This window comes from Plecotus auritus (assembly GCF_963455305.1).
Source record: "Plecotus auritus genome assembly, chromosome: 5".
Taxonomy (NCBI): Eukaryota; Metazoa; Chordata; class Mammalia; order Chiroptera; family Vespertilionidae; genus Plecotus; species Plecotus auritus.
The window spans coordinates 63659798-63680589 of NC_137776.1; the positions used below are offsets into that span (position 1 = coordinate 63659798).

At 36.9% G+C, this 20792-nt stretch overlaps 1 protein-coding gene across 12 annotated transcripts in view; it reads right to left on the reverse strand.

The window, feature by feature from the left end:
• Positions 1-20792, reverse strand: part of GALNT13 (polypeptide N-acetylgalactosaminyltransferase 13) — a 499062-nt gene that overhangs the window by 284672 nt on the left and 193598 nt on the right. For all 12 annotated transcript variants that reach the window (XR_013960615.1, XR_013960616.1, XM_080668540.1 and 9 more), the window contains exon 4: positions 7812-7980. Coding sequence is in view for 10 of the 12 variants with exons in the window: in XM_080668540.1 (XP_080524666.1) it covers positions 7812-7980 (169 nt within the window). In the remaining 2 variants the exon portion in view is untranslated. The remainder of the gene's footprint in view (positions 1-7811; positions 7981-20792) is intronic.

Genomic DNA, 20792 nt, shown 5'->3' on the forward strand with positions numbered 1-20792 from the left:
TGAACACACACACATATACATACATGCATGCACACATCTATGCATTACTTAACGTTTATTCTATTGTTTTTCTGTAGTTTTATATATCCATAGGTCTGTTACATTTCTAGCATTATAAGTTCCAAGAACCTAGTAATTATTTAACAGCTCTGTGTATTAGCAAAATGAAATAATAATTTCCAAGTGCAGAAGATCCACTCAACTTAAAAGTGAGCTTCTCAAAGGGGCTTTTGCTCACTACTCCACTCTCTATCGCTTACCTTCCTTCATTCTTTAATTTGTTCTAAGTTCCATGAAGCAGGGACTTCATTTTGTTCACTGCTATATACCCATCACATAGAACAGTACTTGGCACATATTAGCATATTAGGTGCTCAAAAATAATATATTTATTATTTTAATAGGTTTCTTTAGTTTGGTAATTTTCATTTCTCTCTCTCTCTCTTCCTCTCTCACTAAAATCTTATGTTAAAAACTAAAGATGTATATTTATATGCTTTCTAAAAACTGAAATATTTAGACCCTATTTTTAAATCCCAAACTACATAAGTTTAAAAAACATAGACACATAATTGATGAGAAATATGCTAATAATCCCTAAAGGTAATACATTAATATATTAGGTTAATTATGCTTTTTGAATTTTTAAAATTTATATTTTTATTGAATTTATTAGGGTGACATCCTCCTATCTATTAAAGAGGGAATATGCTAATTGACCATCACTCTGTCACAAAGATGGCTGCACCCACAGCTGAGGCCAAGTTCCCATAAGGAGCCTTAACGAGCAATCAGCAGAGACCTGAGGCTACGCCCGCCCCCACCCAGCAGGGCTTGACAGGGGGCCTCAGGCCATGCCCCCCACCCAGCGGGGCTTGATGGGGGACCTCAAGGTGCACTTCCCATCCTGATGCTGGGCTAGGGGACCTCAGGCTGCTCCCCTTGCCCCAGCGCCAAGCTGGGGGACCTCAGACTGCGCCCCCCACCAGGTGGGGCTTAACAGGAGACTTCAGGCCACACCCCCACCCCGGCACCAGGCCAGGGGACCTCAGACCAAACCCCCGCCTGGCGGGGCTTGATGGGAGACCTCAGGCCACGCCCCCTGCCCCAGCACCAGGCGAGGGGACCTGAGGCTGTGCCCCCCTGCCTGGCTGGGCTTGACAGAGGACCTCAGGCCACGCCCTCCCCATCCTGGCACCGGGCCAGAGGACCTGAAGCTACGCCCCCTGCCTGGCGGGGCTTGACAAGGGTGGGACTGGCCAGGTCTGGATCTAGCCCAATGGGGGGGGTGTGGCCGGGTCTGGGTCTCATGCGATTTTAAGGCACATGTGGGTGGGCGGGACTTGACTCTGGGTCCCATGGTGCACCCCAGACTCTGACAGAAGGAAGGTTTTCATATACATTTTACTAATTTTCTTTCATCTCTGATACTTCTATTATAGAGAAAGGGCAAATAGCAATATTAAATTATTTCCTGTAATTAATCCCCTTTTAATGTGCACAAATTTCGTGCACTAGGCCACTAGTCATTAATAAAATTATATAGGTTTCAAATATACAATTCTATAATACATTATCTGTATAAAGTTCTGAATCAAAATTTCATGACATTGCAATTTTTTAGTTTACAGAGGATGGGCAAAAGAGAGAAAGGATTGATTACATCTGTCTGGAATTTTATTTATATGTATATACAAACTTTAACGGGACTCTCAGAAACTGAGGGTATTTAAGAAAGTAAGATATTTAGTAAGGCCTTCAACCTTGACTGAACTTAACTTATCCAAGTGCCATGATTACTTGTGATACAATTATTTCATGTCCCTCAAATAACTAAATATTATATACCAGAGACCCAGTGCACAAATTCGTGCACAGGTGGGGTCCCTCAGCTTGGCCAGCAATTACAGCCGATTGGCACCGGCCAGCCAGAGGGAGGGGCTGCAGGAGATTGGCCAGCTGCAGAAGGTTGGTTGTGGGAGCTCACTGACCATCAAGGGGAAACTCCTGCGTTGAGTGTCTGCCCCCTGGTTGTCAGTGCGTGCCACAGCGACCGGTCGCCTGGTTATTCAGTTGCTTAGGCTTACATATATAGATAAATGAATTCTAAATATTAATAAATTAAATATATTAATTTAAGTACTTCAGCATCCCTAGAGATGGACAGTCCGAAAATTAACTTCAACTTGTCCTGATGTCTAATTACAATTGTCTCCAAGAAGAACTATTTTTATCTCATCTCTTCCTTGTGAAAACATGAAGTATTTGCTTAAATTCATTCCTCTAAAAACTTCTTCAAATATTTGTAGGTTTATGTTAAAGCCAAATACAACATTAAACTATTTGGACAATTTTCTGCATTTGATTGAGCCAGTTAAGGATATCCTATATAATAAAAGCTTAATATGTTAAGTGTCTGGTCCGCCATTCAACTAATCAAAGCATAATATGCTAATGATATGCTAAGGTCGCTCAACTGCTCGCTATGATATGCACTGACCACCAGGGGGCAGACATTCAATGCAGGAGCTGCCCCCTGGTGGTCAGTGTGCTCCCACAGGGGGAGCACTGCTCAGCCAGAAGCCCTGAACGGCAGCGCTAAGTATGTCCAACTGATGGCTTAGGCCCACTCCCCGTGGGGAGCGGGCCTAAGCTGTCAGTTAGACATCCCCCGAGGGCTCCCAGACTGCAGGAGGGTGCAGGCCAGGCTGAGGGACCTCCCTGAGTGCACAAATTTCATGCACTGAGCCTCTAGTATCTAATAAAATGCTGAAATATTCTAATGAATTGAGCAGTGCACTTTCTAAATGTCAACTTAAGTTTTCTATTAAAAAGATTTTAAAAACTAATTATTTGTGAATCCCATCTTTTTATATTGCATACATTTACAGCAGTCATCATTGACACTATCTTAATGTGCCCCATCCATTTAAGAAATAAATATACAAAAATTAAACTGTAACTAATATCAAAACTGAAAAAATATGTTTTCTACATCAAATAAATATTAATAGATTTTGACGTTTTTTAAATAACATTGTGGGTATCTGATTTATGGTATGTTTTCCAGCATTTGTTCCCAGGCAGTCACACAACTAAGTTTCTAAGGATGACTTGGAAATGTCCCCAGTGGACTTCACATACACTTCATGATTTATCTAGGAAATCTGGATGGTACTTACATTGTTTTTGTTTTCTGTCTGATTTTTTCACTGATAGTATACACTTCCTTGAGATATTAAAATGAAATGGAAAATTTCTTATGTCACCAATATAACTTCCTAGACTATTTGCAAAATATCAAACTTGAAACTATGTTATCCAAAGTAAATATGGCATTTTGTGAACTTTTTAATACTAATCAATCTGCATCCTCCCTTTTAAGGCTTAATTATTCAAGTATTTAATAAATTAAGTGATCATTAAAAGAAAATATAGCCCTAGTTGGTTTGGCACAGTGGATAGAGCATTAGCCTGGGGACTGAAAGGTCCCAGGTTTGATTCCAGTCAAGAGCACATGACCGGGTTGCGGGCTCAGTTCCCAGTGGGGAGTGTGCAGGAGGCAGCCAATCAATGATTCTCTCATCATTGATGTTTCTATCTCTCTTTTTCTCTCTCCCCCTTCCTCTCTAAAATCAATAAAAATATATATATATATTAAAGGAGAACCAAGATGGCGCATAGGTATACATCTGAACTTGCTGTCTTGAACAACCACATTAAAACTACAACTAAAGAAAAAACGGATATCATCCAGAAGCAAGGGAAGGCTGGCTGAGGGGAAGTGCTACAACAAGAAGGAAAGAGAACAGCGAATCTAGACTGGTAGGAGGTGCAGAAGTGTGGAAGAGTGAAGGTCTGAAGGCGCGCACGGAAATGGGCTGGCAACTGAGTACGCTGTGGTCTTTTTCAATCAGGAGGTGGATACAAACTCTCGACTGCTCTGAACTCCAGTACCGGGCGAGACTCTGGGAACCCAGACTCATACAGGGAGAAAGTGGACTGTCTGGCATCAGGCCAGAACACGAGGGCGGCTTTCTCTCAGAGGTGGTTGCAGCGTTCATTGTTCATGCATGGGGCCACAGGACACAGAGACCCAGGGATCTATCCAATGGCAGACTGGCAGCCATTGCGGTTTGCTCCACCCAGTGATTCCCTGAAACCAAGCCCAACCCAATTTACAACCCCACCCAAGCTGTGCGCAGAGGTGTTTGCATATGAATGGCCTGGCCTTTTGCAACCTAACCTTACAAACTGCATCTGGGTCAAAGAACCCAAGAGCTTCCAAAAGACAGCCTAAGGCACATCAGCAGCCTGCATTGCTTCACAGCTGTGCCTCATCTGGGCACCTCCAAACCCCAAACTAAGAGGAGGAAACTGCAGATCTCTCTGTAGCTCCTGCTGGGTGGCCTCAGGCAGGGGTTGACTTAGCACCACCTTGGAGATCCAAGAGCCAGTGCATCCAGTGGTCAAAGTGAGACCACACCAGATTACAACTCTTTAGATCCATAAGAGACACACTCAGGGGGCAGACTCAGTGAGCACCAAAGCCCCACTGAAGCAAGTCCTGCCTCATAAGCGTGTCTCCAACACAGCACTTCCCCCAGCTTAGACACAACTGGTTCTTACAGCCAATTGGTCTGCAGGTCAATTCCTTCCAGTGATACCAACAGCAATCAAGGCTTAACTACAACAAGACTGTGCACACAACCCACAAAGGGGTGCACCAAGAGCGTCCACCTCAGGTGACTGGGGAGTCTGAGCCACTGGGCCCTATAGACACATAGCACACAAAGACACCCTGTCAACACAGGGAAGCAGCCAAAATGCGGAGACCAAGAAACATTTCACAAATTAAAGAAATGGAGAAAAGCAAACTATAGGATATAGAGTTCAAAACCATAGTTATAAGGTTACTCAAGAATCTTCTAGAAACTTCTGAGAAATTTAGTGAGATCCTCAAGGATATGAAAAAGGACCAATCAGAAATAAGCATACACTGACTGAAATAAAGAATAATATACAAAGATCCAACAGCAGACTAGAGAATCCCAAGAATCAAGTCAAAGATTTGAAATATGAAGAAGCAAAAAACAAACACCCAACCAGAAAAGCAAAAAGAAAAAAGAATCCAAAAATATGAAGATAGTGTAAGGAGCCTCTGGGAGAACTTCAAGCATACCAAGATCCGAATTATAGGGGTACCAGAAGAAGAGAGAGAGCAAGATATTGAAAACCTATTTGAAGAAATAATGACAGAAAACTTCCCCAACCTGATGAAAGAAATAGACTTACAAGTCCAGGAAGCACAGAGAACTCCAAACAAGAGGAATCCAAAGAGGACCACACCAAGACACATCATAATTAAAATGCCAAGAGCAAAAGACAAAGAGAGAATATTAAAAGCAGCAAAAGAAAAAAAGTTAGTTACCTACAAGGGAGTACCCATACGACTGTCAGCTGATTTCTCAACAGAAACTATGCAGGCCAGACGGGAGTGGCAAGAAATATTCAAAGTGATGAATAGCAAGAACCTACAACCAAGATTACTCTACCCAGAAAAGCTATCATTTAGAATTGAAGTCAGATAAAGAGCTTCACAGATAAGAACAAGCTAAAGGAGTTTATCACCACCAAACCAGTATTATATGAAATGCTGAAGGTTATTCTTTAAGAAGAGGAAGAAGAAGAAAAAAGTAAGGATAAAAATTATGAACAACAAAGTGACAACAAATACATATCTATCAACAAGCGAATCTAAAAATCGAGTGAAAAAATATGATGAACAGAATAAACTGGTGAATATAACAGAATCAGAGGCATAGAAAGGGATTGGACTGACAATTCTTGGGGGTAAGGGGGTATGGGAGGTGCGGGGAGAGACTGGACAAAAATCGAACACCTATGGATGAGGACAATGGGGGGGGTAAGGGCATGGGGTGGGGTGGGACCCAGGTGGAGGGGAGCTATGGGAGAAAAAAAGAGGAACAACTGTAATAATCTGAACAATAAAGACTTATTTAAAATATATATATTTAAAAAAAAAAAAGAAAATATAGCATTGGCCACAAATATTTTCAATGGATTCTCAATGAAGATTTTACTTTTTAAAATTTTATTTATTTATTTATATTTTTTTAAATATATTTTTATTGATTTCAGAGAGGAAGAAAGAGAGAGATAGAAACATTAATGATGAGAGAGAATCATTGATAGGCTGCCTCCTGCATGCCCCCACTGGGGACTGAGCCCGCAACCCAGGCATGTGCTCTTGACCGAAATCAAACTTGGGACCCTTCAGTTCGCAGGCCAATGCTCTATTCACTGAGTTAAACCAGCAAGAGCGATTTTACTTTTTTAAAAAGGGATGGCTCTATACTAAAATGATTCTTACCTTAATCACCCCAGATCTTATATAAAATTTATTTGTGTTCTGATAGTTTAAAATAAAGATTTTTAAAATTTGAACTAGTGCTTACATGGTTTTCAGAATGTCTAAGTATCACATTTAGCTATTTTATTAGAGCATGATGTATAAAACTAAATAATAAATGCAACGTTATAAACTTAGCATATAAAATGCTCAAATTAAATTAATCAGAAGAATATGATTTTTGTGTTTTTCAAACATAACAAAAATATACAAATATGGCAAAACTACCTATAAAATTATTTAGCCCTTAAGAAGGCACAAATGTAGTATTTGATGTTTTAACCATTTGCGGGGGACCAAAAACATCCATAATTGATAGTTGTATGTGGTTTTTTGAGAGAGACATTTGAAAAGCATAAAAGAGTGTACAAAATCACTCTTAGCTACTTATTTAGCTACCAAATGAACTTTCTGGCAACTCAGCCTCAGCATCTCAGTAAGGTGTCGGTTACTCTACTTTGAACTCATCTGATGTAATTCAGAAAGGAGAAAAAATTCAGATTTAGCATTATGATGTTAACAACACTATAATACTAACATAATATAACCAATTATATGTGGCAAACTTTATTTGCATTAACTATGATTTTCTTGTATATAGGAAAAGTAATTACATACCTAAAAGAAGAACTTCTATTTACATAGAAGTATGCCCTAGAACATACCTGTAAACTTAGAAATTTTCTAAAATCTCAGGGTATAACTTTCTGAGTTCCAAGAGTTTGCTTTATAAGGGCTATATACCAGAATGACAAAACTGTAAATATCTAACTTCATGAATCCATTTAAAGTTTCTTCAACTATCTAGAGCATGGCTTACAGTTAATCACATACAAGTTTAATTTTTCAACTTAATTTTTCATGCAGCACTATTATTTCCAAGTAATTATTTCCTCCATGGCCAATAACTGAGTATTCTAATTATGAACAGCAGCATAAATTGCTGGAGCCTATAATAAATAATTTTAAAGGGTCAAAGAATCATACAAGCAATTTGTTACTTTTATGCTAGAATAGCAAAGCATATAGTTTTTCAAATCAAAGTGTAAGAGTCATATATGCTGGCAAGAAAATAATCTATTAAAGAGCATGTTTGTTCTATCTTTAGCAAGATAAAGCAGATAAAAAGCAAACAAAAATCATCTCATGAAGAAAAAACCTGTTAGGCTGTGTGTTCTGCAATTATTTTTCAAATAACATATTTTGCTCTGCCAAGGAAGAAAATAGTTCAGATTTCTCCTCATATGCATGCACAGTAAAATCTGGCTATGGCATAGTTATTCTGAACCACATACTTCTAGAACTAAAATAATCTGAATTAGATGAAGTTCTGATGTATTCTGAGATATGTAAGATTATATAGCACATGTAAACTCACCCCTCTAATCTCACATCCGGTAGACTTCTGTTAAGGGCAATCAAATCACTGGCCATAAGGTTAAACTGATTGATTTTAAATAGTTCTTTCATTTTCTCCTGGTCATCTTTAGGAATCAGCACGGCCTTTCCCATTTCTCCTGGCCCTTCTTGGTTTCTTGAAATAACAGCTGTAAGATACATACAGGTACACACATACATAAAAACATAGATAATGAACTGAATACTAGTAAATAAACTCATGTTGGATTTGATTCTCAACTGTATTATTTATATACTGACAATAATGCAATCATCAAGTCTTTCACTGCTTACTTACAAACCATACACAACACTGAAGAAACAACCTATTTTAATTCATTAACTCAATGCTGCATGTTGTCTTTCAGGTCTAGATATATAACATGACCCGGCTAATCAACACTTAATAATTATGTAATACAAAATATCAAAAGTAAAACCTTCTCTGACTTCTTTTTTAACATGCTTGTTAGATAGGGATGAAGTTGAGCATTGGGCAGATCAGGCTGCACAAAATAAGAAAATTTGTGAAAATATACCAACATTAATTTATTTTCAGATCCATTAAATGTTTGGTATTTCACATACCTATTACCATTATATCTTTGTAAAAGCAGGAAAGATGGACAATACTTCATCCCCATAGCAATTTGAATCCATCCTGAAAGCATTTTCAAATAAGTAAAAATAATTTTCACGGTGGTGACCTATAATTGCAAAGGTCAAGGAACATTTGGAGACTCTGCGCTCTGTAACCGGGACCTCAAAGCAATATCCCGGACTTGACTGTTTTACTAAAAGGACTCAGTATTCAATACACAGGCCAATATTCTTCCAATGTCCTCCAAGTTAATCACTACTATAATGTCCCTTCTAGCTATGCAATACCTGTTTCAATATGTGTCTGTGTGTGTGGTGGGGGGGGTGTACACATATGTCTATATGTACCTTAACATCCTATATAATCCTATATAATCAAAGGGCAATATGCAAATTGACCCTAAGGGTGGAATGACTGGGAACAACCAGGCACTATGATGCACAAGGACCACCAGGGGGAAGATGCGCAACGCAGGAGCTGCCCCCTGTTGGCCAGTGTGCTTCCACAGGGGGAGCACCACTCAGCCAGAAACTGGCTCTTGGCTGGCCAGAGCAGCGGCGGTGACGGGAGCCTCTCCTGCTTCCACAGTAGCATTAAGGAGTGGGCCTAAGCCGTTAGTCGGACATCCCCCGAGGGCTCCCAGGCTGCCAGAGGGGTGTTTGACTGCCAGCTTAGGCCTGATCCCCTGGGGAGCAGGTCTAAGCTGTCAGTCGGACATCCCCCAAGGGGTCCCAGACTATGAGAGGGTGCATGCCAGGCTGAGGGGACCCCCCCCCCCCAGGGCACAAATTTTTATGCACCGGGCCTCTAGTATTATTATAAAAAGTTTTCACTTTCACAGTCATCCTTATAAAACAGTCTACACATCTATTAAAGCCAATGCCATCCTTATATACATTAAGAGGTTGTTTGGCACATGTTATAGTCATAAATGTTTCCTGGAAACAATTGGCCCAATTTATAAACTGTTTACTAAGGTAATAAAATCATGCTGAAATATGAAATTATTTCCTTCTGCATCAAAAATGAATTTCATGCCCTGGCCAGTATGGCTCAGCTGGTTGAATGTTTTTTCATGCACAGAAAGGACGCTGGTTCAATTCCTGGTCAGGGCACATGCCCAGGTTGCAGGTTCGATCTCTGGTCATAGAGGTGCAGGAGGCAACCGATCCAAAAATGTTTCTCTCACTCTCTCCCCCTTCCTCTCTCTTTAAATCAATTTAAAAGTGGGCCTCCTCATTAAAAGTATAAGAAATAGTCCCCAAATTGCAATGGCTCTTATAATCACCTTAGTTTCTGCTTTGAATAGGAAATTTCCCCATACCTCTACCTCTGCTTGCACTACCAAAATACAAACAAAACAAAAACACATTACTTCTTTGAGGGAAAAAATCACACAAAAAAACCACCAATTTTTGCTTCAAAATGCTTTGGGAAGCCCTATGGAAGGGGACATCAAAACTAAAACAATGGTCCTGGCCAGTGTGGCTCAGTTGGTTGAGCACTGCCCCAGGCACGGAAAGGTCCCCAGTTGATTCCCAGTCAGGGCACATACCTACGTTGCAGGTTCCATCCCAGGTTTGTTGCCTGCAGGAGGCAACCAATTGAATATTTCTCTCTTTTCTCCCTCTCCTTTCTTCTCTCTCTATAAAAATCAATATAATATATTTTTTATTAAAGTGAAACAATGGGCATTTTAAAGAAGTCCCTTAAATAACCCAACATTCATTATAAATTGTTCCTAAGATACACAATAATAAACTCAGCATTTGACATATCATCCCAGAAAAGATTAATCAAGTTTGCAAAAATACAAACACTTTGACCACACACACACACACACACACACACACACACACACACACAAAAGAGCATTGCATTCATTGAATGTACATGTCACTGTGGAAACAGAAACATATTATTAAAACAATTCCTGAATACATTTTATTTATTATAAAGCTACAAAAATTATCTAAAATTCTCAAAATTTATTAACTAATATTAGTCACAGAAAATGTGAGGCGACTATTGGTCAGTTGGTTGTTATGAGTAAAGAAACTCATTCATAAAAGTCTACAATTAAAATTATTATAAAATAATATTGAATTAAGTATGAGCAGAAAAATGAATCACATCAAATACCTAAAGTATTTTAAGTCATCAAATTAAACCTACTGCTGGAATGTGAGGTTTTGTTGAAGGTAGTTGTGTTGAATGTCTTCTTTTTTTTTTAGCCCTTATTCTGCATCATATCCAGCCTGCTAACTTCTATGTTATCCTAGGTTGTTAACTTCTATATTCACATCAAGCAAGCTCCCTTCCTTTAACTTTGGTTGGGAAGGTACTGACAGTATTAGGGGACAGAAGATTAATGAGGTTGAGCTATTTATTTCCCTGGTTCCTCTCTGTGGGGCCGCTGAGGGTTGGCTCTCTCACTCACAACGATAATGTCATGGGGAATGTTCTATGACCAGTTAATAAAGTAAGAAACAATGCAAGACTACATTAAATAAGAATCTACCCTCTATGCTAGCAGCTGCTTGAAGTTTAACTCAGGGGTGGCCCTGAAAGTCAGTGGGTGAAGGGAATCTGTCTACAAGGCAAAACTTCAGAGAGGAAATTTGACTGAATACTGTGTGAATGAGAAATGGCTTGGGGTAGCAATGGCTACACTAATCCATTAGCAGTAGCTAACAGGCTGGACAGCTGGTAAGAGATTTAAAGGAATAAGAATGAAAAATTAATGACAAAGAAGTCTGATGAGAGGGGTATATGAATGCTCCCCTTGAAAAGGATGCAAAAATAGATATTAACGTCCCATGTAATCTTCCAGAAAGGGCTTCCACTGCAGAGGAGCCTGCAATAATCATATTGACAAAATTATCCCTCCTATAGCTGTCAGTCAGTCCTTTTTACAGTCTCTTTTTTTCAGTTGTTCAGTGGACAGGAGAGATACTAATAGACCAGGATAACTCAGAGGAAGAGTATGCATGGTTTTGATGACATGAACTTCTCACCACAGTTGATATGGTTATGGCCACCCAACCTGCCAATAGCAAGAGAAAACACAAAGGGCACCATTCTTTTTTTTTTTAATTTTTTTAAAAAATATATTTTATTGATTTTTTACAGAGAGGAAGGGAGATTGATAGAGAGTTAGAAACATCGATGAGAGAGAAACATCGATCAGCTGCCTCTTGCACGCCCCCTACTGGGGATGTGCCCGCAACCAAGGTACATGCCCTTGACCGGAATCGAACCTGGGACCCTTGAGTCCGCAGGCCGACGCTCTATCCACTGAGCCAAACCGGTTTTGGCAGAGGGCACCATTCTTGATCAGCTGGTGAGAGGCTGATTCTATTGGACCCCTTTCATCACTGTGAGGAAAAATGTCTTCTTACAGGGGGAAAGAGATCTGGAATCTGTCTTCTCTGGCCACAGTTCAGTCAGTACCACCATTTGTAGACGTACAAAATCCTATTTTTCTTGGGTTTTCGCATAATCTCACTTCAGACCAGGGAAAATAATTTATGGCAAAGAAATGCGACCATGGGTTCACCCAAAATATCCCTGGTCTCATGTCCTCAACGTCTATAAGCAGCTGACCTATTGAAATAGAATATGCTAAAGACTGCTGAGCACCATTTGGGAGAAAAAACCTCATGGATTACCAATATCCAAAGCGTGATATAATATCTCCTATAGATAGAATGAACAGGCCCAGTAATTCAAGAAGGAAGTGAGAGTGAAATCTCTCCAGCAAATAACTCACTGAAGCAATATTTGTTTTCTCTCCACATAACTTCAGGCTTTATACATAGAAGGGTTCTAGTTTCCATGTGAGAAATGCTTCCACTGGAGAACACAATCAGGCTCTGTTTAATTGGAAATTGAGTCTACCCTCTGGTCATTATGAGCTCCTTAAGCTGTTGAAAGTACTGGCAGGGAAAGGGATCACAATAATGGTTGAGGTGATGGATATTATTTACCAACAGGAAATTAGATTGCTGCCACACAAGGGGGGCAAGCAGAACTATTTTTGGAACCTGGAGGGTTTTTTTTCCCCTCTGGAGCACCTCACTTCTATACTAGACTGAGTAATAGAAAAATGAGGCAATCCAATAATGACAAATCAATCAAAGGCTTAATCACAAGATCCTACACCACCCGGTAAAGAATACTATACAAACTAGTTACTGATGGAGCATAGGATACACATTGCACAGATGTAGCTAAAAGAATGTACAATTATTGCCCTGCCAGTGTGCTCATTTGTTGAGTGTCAACCTATGAACAAGGAGATCATGGTTCAATTCCTGGTCAGGGCACATGATTCGATCCCCTGTCAGGGGTGTGCAGGAGGCAGCCAATCAATTCTCTCTCGTCATTGACGTTTCTATCTCTCTCCCTCTCTCTTCATCTCTGAAATCAATAAAAATATTTTTACAAGTATATAATCATCATCTAAGACCTCATGAACAGCCCACATAAATCATGAGACTATAACAGCTATATTTTGTTATTTATGAATTCATTTCCCTACTTTTGTCTAGATTATTTTATATAAAGAACACTGAGTTTTCTGAACATTTTAGGTTTTGCTTGGGAATATGAGTAGACTGACCTCAACTCATAGGATATAGGAGTTGATGGCATTTGTGTATCCCTTGTAGTAGGAAGACATATGTTTCATCTGGAAAAGAGTAGAAAGCTGAGAAGATAACTGGACTGCAGGAAATTTGTTCCTCCAAATCCAAACTCCACTCTTATCTTTCTCAAATAATTACCCAGGAATCTGACCTGTATGAACTACATCTGGACTTTCTTCTCTGATTTCAGATTGGATTTGGCCAATGGAGAAACCAGTAAGTATTTGGACAGTAGAACAAAAATAAAGCCAAGATATTTACTCCCTTGGTTCATCCTTATGTAGTAGTCACAAACTGGCTCTCTCCCCAGACCAAAGGGTATATATAGTCTCTGTCAGATGGTTCTCTCAATGGAAGTATTTTTTTAATAAGTTGATATAATTGCTTCCTCCTCTTCCATTTAAGGGCAAGGTATAGTAATGACTTAACCACAGATAACAACCATCCCTTCTTGCTTTTTCTAAATTCTGTAGACTCTTTTATAAATAGCCCTTGTGTTATATTCTCGGCTACTTGGTTGAAGCATGGCATGTTTCCTGATGATAAAAGAGTTTAGAAAGTATCTGGAAGCCTTAGTAGATTCCTCACTTATATGACTAAGTTTATACTTAAACTACATTAATTAACACTTAATCCATCATTTTCTCTGGATTGAATTCTACTTTAACTCTCTAATATACTTTCTTAAAGGTCTTTTTTTTTTTTTTTTTGGGGGGGGGGTCATGTTCTTCCATCAGTTAAAAACATATAAGCATGTATCTGTAATAAATTAGGTTTATTCATTGGCGATTAATATAGTATTATAGCAAATCAAAAATAGAAAATTTAAAATAAGATAAAAATAAAGAAAAATTCGGCCGAAACCGGTTTGGCTCAGTGGATGGAGCGTCGGCCTGCGGACTGAAAGGTCCCGGGTTCGATTCCGGTCAAGGGCACGTACCTTGGTTGCGGGCACATCCCCAGTAGGAGGTGTGCAGGAGGCAGCTGATCGATGTTTCTCTCTCATCGATGTTTCTGACTCTCTATCCCTCTCCTTTCCTCTCTGTAAAAAATCAATAAAATATATTAAAAAAATAAATAAATAAAATAAAAAATAAAGAAAAATTCTAATATTTTATTTTTCTACCCTAGTGAAGTATCTTAGGCATCCTTGAGATTCATAGAGCACGTTTTGGAAATCACTGTAGATAAAGTGATAGCAGGCACTTCTTTTCTTGTCTCAAGACATTTTGCTGTCAAGAAAGGTTGATTTGTCATCATTGTTTGGTAGTTGGTATGTAGGTACTATTTTCATTTTTGTACTCACTTCTTGTTGCTGGGTATGAGGTTGACCTTCTTACTGACTTTCTATAATAGAACAATACCAAGCAAATGAGAAATTACTAGACAGAATTTCTTAGGAGGAAAATATGGAACAGGTTCAAATGGTAGGTGTACTTTGCTACCTTCCCTGAGAATCACATTGTCACATGTTGTGGAATAAGGTATGCTAAGGTCTTGCATATATGTATTCATTCTGATGTGGAATGATGAGTGGAGTTTGAGGGAAATCAAATACTGGAAAAAGAAAGTTTAGAATGGTAGGACACAAAAAGTGGAATCATGAAGGTACAATATGCTTCTTTTATCTTAAATATTAATCAGCATGAATTGCTTGGAATTGTGTATTTCCAGTCTCTATGATGCTGAAAATATGAGACTAATGAAGGTCTGTAGGGTTTACATTTCAAAATGATCAGATGCAATCATGAGTGTAAGCTTGAATATTTCACATAAATTCACAAAAATGAATTTATATCAATTCTTCAAGTTAGCTGTCACAGAATAGGCTCAGATTTTCTATTACCTAAGTATTATTTGATTTTTAAATCAGATCTTTGTCAGAAGCTCCAGTAATAATTTCAGGGTATCAAAATAAATGGATGTAAATTTGCTGCAAGAGGCAGCATAATGTGAAATGTAACATTTTGATAATTATTTTTTCGTGGAGAAAATCTCTGGTGGGAGGGAGGAAAAGCCCAGCATTCTACCCAGACTAAAAGCTAACCTCAGCAATCACATATCTAATGACTACCTGTCTCCTACTGCCACCCCTTATGCTTATGTTTGAGGCATTCCAACATTTTAATGACCATCTGCATAAACCAGCTGCTGATCCTTGTATTTAAATCTTATTGCTCAGCATTAATTTATACTGAATTTTTTGTTTTCCACAGCCTCTGGGCCTTTTCTGTTAGTTAATAATAATAATAAAAATAACTAGGATACTAATAATATGCTTCATTTAATAGTCACAAGAATTAAATTGATTGTGCTGACCAAATAATGCAAATATGTCATTTAAATTTCAGAAATCCATCATAAATTGCCTTTGCCCTTTATAAAGTATCCAAACATTCTAGGAACTCAACCATTCAAAACATGCAAGACCTAAGTCAATACTAATTTAATAAGCATCTACTTTCTGCGCCAAAAAAATATAATTCTACAATATAAATGCTGACATAAAAATCAATACAATGCTTAACTGCCAGTAAGTACATGCTCTTTCTTAAAATTCATCAGATCTATATAAAATATTGTCAAATGTACCCTGGATTTTATTATCTAAACCTTTTTTTTTTTAAATAAGTGCATTTTTATTACATCATAAGGTCAAAGGCATACTATGGGGTAAATTACAGATTACATTAGTGAACCAATATAAAATAACAGACAGTGCTCTAAGCCTAAACATAAGCAAAAACCTCCTCCTTTTTGCTTTATACTTTCCTCTTATAACCCTTAACATCCCACCTGATTATATATAGTAAATATATCATATACATGTATGTATATGAAATATGTTTATATTTTGGCAAAAATTATATATACACACAAGATTTTTTGGTGGTAATTTTTTAACCATCCTACTGATATCTTTTTCTTTTATAATATTTGATGATTTCATTTTCACCTTCTTATACTATATATGGAAGTGTTTAACTGTCATTATATAGGGTGGGCAAAAGTAGATTTACAGTTATAATACAAAAATTATGCAATAATCAATAAATAATAATACAAGAATAAACTGTTTTACTTACAACTGTACACCTACTTTTGCTGTCCCCTGTATATGCATAATTCGTTTAAATCCTGTACTACTTAAAACCTTTGTGGTTAAAATTTATTTTGGGAGATTCTGTACTCTGACTTGGAGGCCTTTTCCCCATGAATTTATTTTAACATGAAGAAAAAAAAGCAGCTTACTCTCGCATAGCCTTCCAATGTTTAGTAATAAATCCAGTATTCTATGGAATAAGTAGTAGCAGTCACTTTAGAAAACAGCTTTAAAATCTCTTATATTAGGAGTTAATGTCATCTAACAGGTAATTCCATAGCAATTTATGGTTAATAGCTCTTCATCATACTACTGGGAAGGAGCAACTAATTTAATATGCATCATTATATTGTTATATGTTCACGGTTATTTTATATTTATTCTTCTGTATTGCTGAAACAATTTGAATTATATTGCCTTTCTTATTTTATAGTACACAGAAGTAAAAATACTTCAGTAATTTCAAAATTGGATTTGTTTGGTGAATTTAAGTGCAGTCATAAGATAAGTGTCCTTTTAGAAGTGGACTTTAAGGTTGATTATTGATCAAATTTTAGTTAATCTTCCATTCCAGCACAGCAAACACATTCCACTATCCCTTAGATATTGTTTCCTTCCAGCTCTATTTCTTCACTCCAGCCTCTTTCTTCCTATGTACTGTGCTATTTTACTGTGTACTGTGCACTCTCAAATATGAGACCAATTAGATGAAAAGAGTTAATCTAGATAGATATATGCATTGCATGTTTTAGGGTATACTGATTTACATTCATGAACACCCAGATACCTGCACATCTTATAAAATTATAGATTCACAATATCTCAAGATTGGACATTTAGGTGTTTTGTCTGAATGCACAGAAGTGTTTTAAATAGAAAATTATTTAGAGCCAGAGTATCTAGATCTCTTTACCTGATGGGGTTACAAAATAGAGTTTAGCTTGCAAGTCAGTATTGCAAATTTATCTCCTTGATCTTAAATTATGATAGTTTAAGAAGTTAAAATATGTGGCTCAGGAAAAATAGATTGATGGGAAAATTGAGAAGGTAGAGTAATGCAGTAAAGTTCCTTTATATATTAAGCACTGCACCCAACGAAACGGAGTCACATGATAGTAGCGCCTTGTTATTGCCTTGCCTGTTCACTGACACAACGTGTTCTTCTCACTGGGAAATAGAAATCCTCAGCTGGCTATTGTTGAAGAAAGGACATTATCTCCCATAAAAGAAAGAATTTGGGATCATTATGTGAAGGCTTCTGCCCTTATGAAAAAGTGTTCCCATGACTTTAAAGCAAGCTATAACTGGAGGTCCAAGACTGAGTTATAAAGTTCAGTTTTCACTGTAATTATTTAGGTAACTTCCATTTTTTTGTCATCTTTTCACCATGCAGATGAGAAAAGTGGATGGGAAGGATGGAACCAAACTTTGTTAAGTTTAACTGCGTAGGGTTCAGTATGATATATTTCCCCATGAGGAACAACTCAGGAATTCATTGATTAATAATAATTTTTCTTCTTAGAGTTTTCCATTTCTTTGTGGGTTTTTTTTTCTCATCTAATATGAATTATTCTAACCTTTTCTTTGTCCCATCAAATCCCAAGGACATCTTGAGACATTTTGTAGCCTTTTTTCCTACCAGCAAATTATCTAATTAATGTAGAATTCCTTTTTCAATTGTACAGTTATATTTCATGAAACAGTTTCAAGTTCAGATTTTATGTACATTGCATGTTTAGTTATAATTATTCACATATAGCTGAGCATTCAACTCATAGTGTTGGGTATTATAGAACTGTCTTTTTACATTCTATTCAGTTGAGTTCAACAAGCATTTATTGACTTCTATATGCCAGGCTCCATTTGGGGACATAGCCAGTGAAAAATACAGAAAAAAACCCTACCCTAGCATTGCTTGCATCTTAGAATATACATTCCATAGTTCTGCTTCACCCAGCAACAGTTTTCATCTTCTTCTATGATATCCTTTCTTACATGTTCCACTAGAAATTTTTCAATGAAAAATTGTGTTAATGTTTAATAAAAACAATAATAAAACAGGTAACACTTAAGCTGTGCTCATGTGCTAGGCACTGTTTAAGCATGTTACATATATTAATTCATGTAATCTGCATAATAAGTCTATGGGGTGGGCACGATTTATCCCATTATATGAAAGGAGAAACACAGAAATAGAAAAAAGTTTAAATAACTTCTAAGCTTGCCCAAATAACAAGTGAAGCCCTGAACAAACCCAGGTGGCTTAACTTCAGAATTTGTGCTGTTTACCAATAGATATACTGTACCTGTCTAAAATCTCTCCAGAAAGGTTTATATAGCATTCCATTTAATATGTTTATTTTAATTACCTGTTCAATAGCAAACTAAAACTCAATTCATGATCTCTGATCTGGCTGAAACTATACTGTATATTGAAAGTCAATTTAAAGGCATCAAATAATTCTCAGAGCACAGTATCTCTTTTTTATGATTTGCTCATTTATGTCCTACCTAAGGAAATCTACTTGCCCTAATCACTGAATTTCCTCCTATTATTTTCTGTGTAATTTGTATAGTTATACTTACTACATATAGCTTTACAATCAATTTCAAATTAATTTTTAATAAATAAATGTTTAGATAAAAGTTCATTTTTTATGTCTACATATGGATAGCCAATTGTTTTAGCACCTCTTGTTGGAGATACTGTCCTGTCAAGGTTGCTTAAAATTAGTTGACCAATAACTGTTTGTCTAAAGTAATAACATTAATAAGCATATAGAGAAATGAAATTTAACAAAACCTTATTTTAAAATATTTATAAGGAACTTTGGCATAAAAGAATTATCATAAGTATAGGATGGAGAAATTGGTAATTCTCTGTTAAACTTATCTGTGCAATATGTTAAATAGTATAACATCATTTGAAAGTATAACTAGATTATCTTAAAATGCATATTGTAAATTCTAGAGCAACCACAAAATTTTAACTTAGGAAGTATAATTTATGTTGTAAGAAAAGATAAAATCATAAAATCCCAATTATATAAAGAGAAGGCAAAAAAGTGAAAAAAAAATAGGTTCAAGAACAATTGCAATGAATAGAAAATATTTATAAACATAGCAGATATTAATCCAATTATACCAATAACCATTTTAAATGTAAATGCTCTACATACTCTAAGTAAAGCTATGTTGTCACAGTAGGTAAAAAAAATCTATGTTGTCTACAGGAGACTCATTTTAAATATAAAGACTTAGGTAGGTTAAAACTAAAGGAATGGAGAAATATAGATCATGCTAACAGAATTCAAGAAAAAGTTGGATTAGCTATACTGACTTCAGACAAAGTATACTTCAGAGCAAGGAAATTATCGGGGATAAAAAAGGTTTCACATAATGATATAGTGGGCAAATCATCATAAATAAATAATAGTCTTCAACATGTATGCACCTAACAAAAGAAAATAAAAAATAAATGAGTCAAAAATCTGATAGAAGTAGACAAATCCACTATATAATTGGAGATTTTCACACCCCGCTTGTAATAATTGAGAAATTTAGCAGGCAGAAAATCACTAAGGATATAGAAGACCTGAACAGCCCAATGAATCAGCTTGATGCAACTGATATTTATAGAATACTCCATCTAATAACAAACAACAGAAAACACATTCTTTTCAGGCTGACATGGCAGATTTAACAGGACAGATCACATTCTGAGACATTAAAAAATGTAAAGAATAAAAACCATACAATGCATGTTTTCAGACCACAAGGAAATTAATTGCACAGTACTTTATTCTATTTTTGTAATCTTTCCATGTATTTATTTACTTTATTCCTTTCTAATCATAAAGTGACTTCACTTTGTTTGATGATCTACTCAGCAAGTATTATTGAGGGTGTTGTTGTTGTTTTTAATTTGACATGCACATATTAGATAAGAAAACTATGAAATTCATTAGATGTAACTCTCCGGGTGGAAGTGGCTTCACTTTGACACCTCCTAGATACACAAGTTTTCATGCTTCCAATTGTCTGGCTCATTTGTTCCTTTCATATCGGATATCAAGGCCTACCACATTATTTGTGCACTGAAGCGGGAGAGTGAAGGCTGAAGGAGGCTTCAGGGACTCCCAGAGGCTCCAACATTCTCTGCCTTGGTTTATCACTTTTGAATTCCTTGCCTCATCAATTAGCCAAGAATATACCCCAGTTAATTTTTATAAATAACTTTTGAGCTGTGCTGTACAATATGGTAGCCAAGCGGCTATATAATTTAAATTATTAAATAAAATAGAAATTTAATCTCTCAGGTGCACTAGTCACATTTCAGGTATTCAAGATTCACACAGAACTAGTGGCTACTATACTGGGCAGTGAGAGTTTTAAAATGTTCTACCATTGCAGAGAAGTCTGTGGGACAGCATTTGTTAGATTCTCTAAACTGGTCCAAACCAGCTTTTGTTATTCTGTCGAAGTTCCTTATAAGTATTTTAAAATAAGGTTTTGTTAAGCTCCCTATTTTATTTCTAAGCAAAGATCAAATAATTTTACTAGACACAATTAAGGAAGAATATGACTACTGCCATATTGATGAAAGAT